General features: G+C 39.4%; 1 protein-coding gene across 1 annotated transcript; it reads right to left on the minus strand.

Annotated features, from left to right (window-relative positions):
• Nucleotides 1-3,284: 3,284 nt before the first annotated feature.
• LOC147603474 (RING-H2 finger protein ATL80-like) lies at nt 3,285-4,940 on the minus strand. The gene has a single exon (XM_086796779.1). It carries the CDS (start codon nt 4,512-4,514, stop codon nt 3,789-3,791), a length of 726 nt encoding a protein of 241 aa, XP_086652905.1. The 5' UTR covers nt 4,515-4,940; the 3' UTR covers nt 3,285-3,788.
• Between the last annotated feature and the right edge of the window lie 421 nt (nt 4,941-5,361).

Below are 5,361 nucleotides of genomic sequence, written 5' to 3' on the forward strand. Positions count from 1 at the left end.
AGTGGATGGAGTGTGTTGGGTAGGAAGTGATCAGAGTGGGAAGGAAAAGGATGATGGGAGGATGCTGGCAGGGATGGAAGATGGGGAGGGAAGAGTATTAATGGATCTAATTATGAAATCATGATTGGCACAATTTCCAAGGCAAAAAGTGACTTTCACACGTGTCAAATTTCAAATTCCAAAAGATTTGGGTGGGACCCACACGTGTTAAAAAACGACTACATTTCACACGTGTGGTATTTAATAGCTCCTTTATTTGTATTTTGCAATAATCTACTCTCCTGACTCAGTTCTCTTGCATCTCTACCTCCCTACTCTACACCATCAGCATCTAGACCAGCAGTAGAGGTTCATCCCCAGCACAGGATACTCATCATCAGCACAGCACACCTGCAGATAGCTTCCAGATCAGTAAGACAATCTATTTCCTTCTCTTCTTGTTTAATAGTATATTAGGGTAAGGTACTGATTGATGTGATGTAGGTTAGATATTATGATAAATATTATATGCATTTCTTAGATTTTCTCCACTGCATGTAGAAGTAGGAAGATTTTTTATTTGGGCTTCTTGAGTGAGAGCTTGATCACTTCTTGCTTTCTATAGGCTCAGTCCATGTTGCACCAAGCTGTATACACACTGAAATGACTAAAGGCATGTTCAAGTATGCTGCCCCAAGAATTTGCAGTAAAACGCGAGGAGAGGGCTTTAGAAATCTCAAACAGCCCAAATCGCATTTTGTTGCAAATTTGAAAATACTTCTTCATCCACCCCTTTCATTGTGATTTTGTAACTTTCTAGGCTATTCAAGGCTGCATACTTCTTGCATAAACTCAATACATATTGTTTATAGTTGAAAAGACAGAGAATTCACTGTAGGAATGCAATAGCATGTTGTTTCAAGTATTTGCAGAAAAACGCGATGATGAGCACTTGCTTATAATGTCTCTCTATGAGAGCTACATTATAGTGACACCCATAACTTCTGTCAAAGAGTGTCGCTTTAGAATCCAATACCTTATAGTGATGGTAAGTGGTTGGTAATGCAAATGGATGTGAAATTAGCATTTCTGAATGGACATCTCAATGAAAAGGTTTATATAGTGTGGCCCCTAGATTTGAGATACTCAGTTCAAAAAACAAAGTGTGAAATGCTAAGTAAGGCAGCATGCTCTCTATGAGATGCATACATATGAGTATAAAGGCATCATGTTTTCTATGACATGCACTCTATACATATGAAATAGGAATAAAAAGCATAGATTGAGATTTGGATGGAGGATGAGCTTTTGATAAGACAAACCACAATTTAGAATAAGGTTTTCACAAACTTTTTCAATAAGTTCTCCTTATCACTATTTTTTTCTTATTTGTAAGGATTTTCTTATGTGTGCAATGGAGAATGCAGAGAGTATGCATAGCTATCAGCATGCCAAAGCATAACATCATCTTATAGTTATGTACATTATTGCATGCTCTTATGCTGTAGAGATCTAGTTGCACTCGCATGTGTCATACAAGGGGAATGACCCAATACCGACACCCATATCAAGGTTTTGGACTTGGGATTTTTTTCACCTTTATCCTCCCTTATCATTGGTAAAAGTGTCAGTAAATGCAGACGTCAATAAAAGCATTAGAAGCTTTGTAAATAATTTTTTTTGGTATAGGCATCAAAATATTAGCATACCGACAATTACAATGATGCAATTACCGACTTTGGTCATATCTAACACTTATAATGGTATTAGTGACTCCTCTGGACATATTCGACACTTATATCGATGGTTATGCTGATGATTGTACTGACTCTATATAATTAAAAAAAAGGTAGAATGAGGATGGTAAGATTTATAGGCACATTCTTATACTCTATGATTTTATGCATAGAGCTCAACCTATCCTATAAGAATCAAAGATTTGGAACATGAAGGACCATTTGATAAAAAGTCTTACACCTAACACGTTATTGTTGAAGGAACATAGGAGTAGGAAAAGAATTCAATAAGTTTATGTGATAGTAGTTAATAGAAGCACCACTAGAGTGGATTAGTAAAATGAAGATTTTGGTGTTGAGGATAGAAGTAAAATATAAAATAAATTAATGGATAAAATGGATGGGCATAACAAGGAAAACAAGGAAGATGAGGAGCATGAGCAACATCAGCCACACCCACAAAGGAAGGGTTCACTAGAATGGATTGATAATGAAGATTTTGGTGCTGAAGTAGAAGTAAAACATAAAAATAAGTTGATGGATAAAAAGGATGAGTATAACAAGTAAAATGAGGAAGATGAGCAGCATCAGCCACCCAAAGGAAAGTAGGATAGAGATGAAAAGAATGATGTATAGAACATCATGGTAATCGAGGTGATGGTAAGGCTACTATATTTAAGGTTGCAAAGGAGATCAAGGAGAAGGATAAGGAGAAATAGATCACATAGCCTACTATGAATAAATAGCAAGATCACCACCTGGTAGGTAGAAAAGTGTGAGGGTAGAAATCGATGTATAAAAAGACCTGAAAAGCCCAAAAGTGGTACTATGAATAGAGATAGGAAAAAAGAAGATTACCCTAACTAGATGAAGCCATTACAACTAGAGAAGAAGAACTATCCCTTTAAAAAAATCTATACTCCACCAACGAGACCTACTTTTGTCACACACAAGGACACACAAGGAGTACTGCACACTTTCATCTCAAACTAGAGAGTTTCTAGTTTGGAAGAAGAAGGATTATCCCTTAAAAAATCTAGACTCCACCAATGAGACCTACTTCCTTGACATAGAAGGAGTACCTAATACCTCTATCTCAAATGGACTTCAACCAACTACTTAACCCCATTATTCATGATAAATCCCCTATGTTCTTTTGCATTTTAGCCTCTATTAGAGCAACTTAGGAGCCACTTATGCTTCAAATAAATAATATATAAAAGCCACCTATTGCACAAACATTAATGCTTTATAGAAAAATTTGGTTATTCTCCATGTTTGTTAGTTTTGTGGGCTTGAGTATAAATCGTGTGCATGGAAAGATCTTGTGCATGTGAGTTTAAAGTTGGTCACACCACATAATTGTGTTTGCTCATTTCATATGAGAGCTCTTTAATATCCCCCAAGATTAACACTTCTATTCATGTTTGAGCCACAATTGATATCTTGATGACACACACAAGGCATACCTACCATGCTATCATTCTAAGATAATGATGCATTTTCTATAGGATTTGAATATATAACTATGTAGGAAAGATCACCTTGCTAGTCATGATGGATAAATCATGAGTAAGTCCAAATTTATTGTATAATAATATTTAGAAAAAGGAAGCTACATTTAATGTTTGGCCTCAACGTAATCATGTCTATTTAATCAAGCAAGAGTTGTTCTACACATGGGAACCCATACGTTCACTATCCCATATATCACTTGTATATTCAAGGGGTGCTCTAAACAATCTCTTTCTATAGATTTCGGAAAGATTCTGAGATTTTGATGGCACCACATTTTGTAAGTTTGAGGCTAAATTTTTTAGGCTAATTTTTTTTCTATAGATTCGGGAAAGATTCTGAGATTTTTATGGCACCACATTTTGTAAGTTTGAGGCTAAATTTTTTTCTACTTTAGGATTTTTTATGTTATTGATATAAAGTGTCCATCTTGGATAACGCCATTTTTTAAAAAAAAAACCACTTTTGTTATCTTCCATAATTTCACGTAGAGAAATGGAAAAGTGGTATACAAAGGCTTCACGAGGGTGCCAAAAGGCTATGGGGAATAGGGGCTCTTCATACAAATGCAAGGCTAATGTGAGCACTCAAATGATTATTTTGCCCCATAAGAGAAGAAACCTTTTTGTCCTCCTCACTCTCTGGTGGTGCTATGACGCTTTGCAGTCGCACTGGCGTGGATGTGCTATCGTTGTCCATGAGGTCTCCCCTGCAGGTGGGGCAGGACGAGTGCTTGTACAGCCACGTATCGATGCAGCCGACGTGGAAGCCATGCTGGCACTTGGGCAGCACCAGGATCCTCTCTCCGCTTCGGAAATCCACGAGACAGATGGGGCATTGGGAGGAGCTAGCATCCCCATCTTGTGCCACCTCAGACTTGTTACCAATGTAAACCATGGTGGGCAGGGCGTTAACGTGGCTCTTCTTCATGCCGGTGTTGGCCTTGCGCGCTGCAGCTGACTCTGCCGATGTGCGAGCTATAAGCCAGCGGAGGAGACAGCGAGTTGCAATATGAATGCAGAAGGCCAACACTAGCACGAGCAGCAGCGCTGCGGTGACTATGATGACTTTGGTGTTGAAGGCCGATGTGGAGTTGTAAACGATTTCATTTCCAGGTCGTGTATTCTGAGGAGGCGCATGTGCCATAGTTGAGCGGGCAAGGGCCACGGTATTGTCACCACCACGCGATAACATCTGTTTTCTGCTCAAGAACGATGCATACATCTCTGTCTCTCTCTCCCTCCACACAACGAAGATACTACCTGCTTTCCTCCATGCATACATCCATGTAGTTTTGTAAGCTAAGCCTATATGCTTTCTCTATACTAATTATCTATGAAGATTAAGTCATGCAAGTATAGTCTGTTCTTTTCTCTCTCTCTCTCTCTCTCTCCCTCGACACAACGAAAACACTAACTCATAGTCTGTTCTTCTCTTCTCTCTCTCGCTCCACACAACGAAAACACTAACTCATGAATGTGTAACTACACATATGTAAAGATATGTAAAGGTAAGCCTATTTGCTTGCTCTATATTAACTCTCTCTCTCACTTTCTCCCTCCACGCACAACGAAGCCACTAACTCAACAGACAACGAAGACACTAACTCACGAGTATATAGCTTGCCTAAAGGTAGGACTACAAACGCGCGCTCTCTATCTCACCGCAGAACAAAGACATGACTTGCTGATCAGTGTTTAGCTTGTCTCCCACGACAAGGTAAGCACACATGCTCTTTACTTATTATCTATGGAGAAAGTGGCCTCTCCGCCGTAGTGGATCCAGGACAACCGCAATACGGGTGGGGACAATTGGAACTGTTCCGATGACATCGACGTAGTGGATGGCGCATCTTTCATGTGGATAGTGCGATGCGCCAGTTAAAGGGATGAGGGAGGATGCCGAGTACAGAAGGGAGCGTCTGGACCATAGCACTAGTGTCTCTATCTGCTTCCCTTTTTCTGAATCCCCTTGTAGCAATACTCCCAACGCAAGCGTGTCTACAACCTACACTACAACCGAGTCAGTGCCCACTTTACCATTGATTTTACCTTGCACTTGGAAGACATTATTAACAACTTTCCTAGTCCTTTGCGATAGGATTTCACCTGCTAATACTCCCATATTGGTC

This window comes from Cibotium barometz, chromosome 64 (genome assembly GCF_041138505.1).
Source record: "Cibotium barometz isolate CiBa-2024 chromosome 64, ASM4113850v1, whole genome shotgun sequence".
NCBI lineage: Eukaryota > Viridiplantae > Streptophyta > Polypodiopsida > Cyatheales > Cibotiaceae > Cibotium > Cibotium barometz.

Coding starts and splice junctions, on each gene's coding strand:
- LOC147603474 (XM_086796779.1), bottom strand. CDS start 4,514: ATGTATGCATGGAGGAAAGCAGGTAGTATCTTCGTTGTGTGGAGGGAG.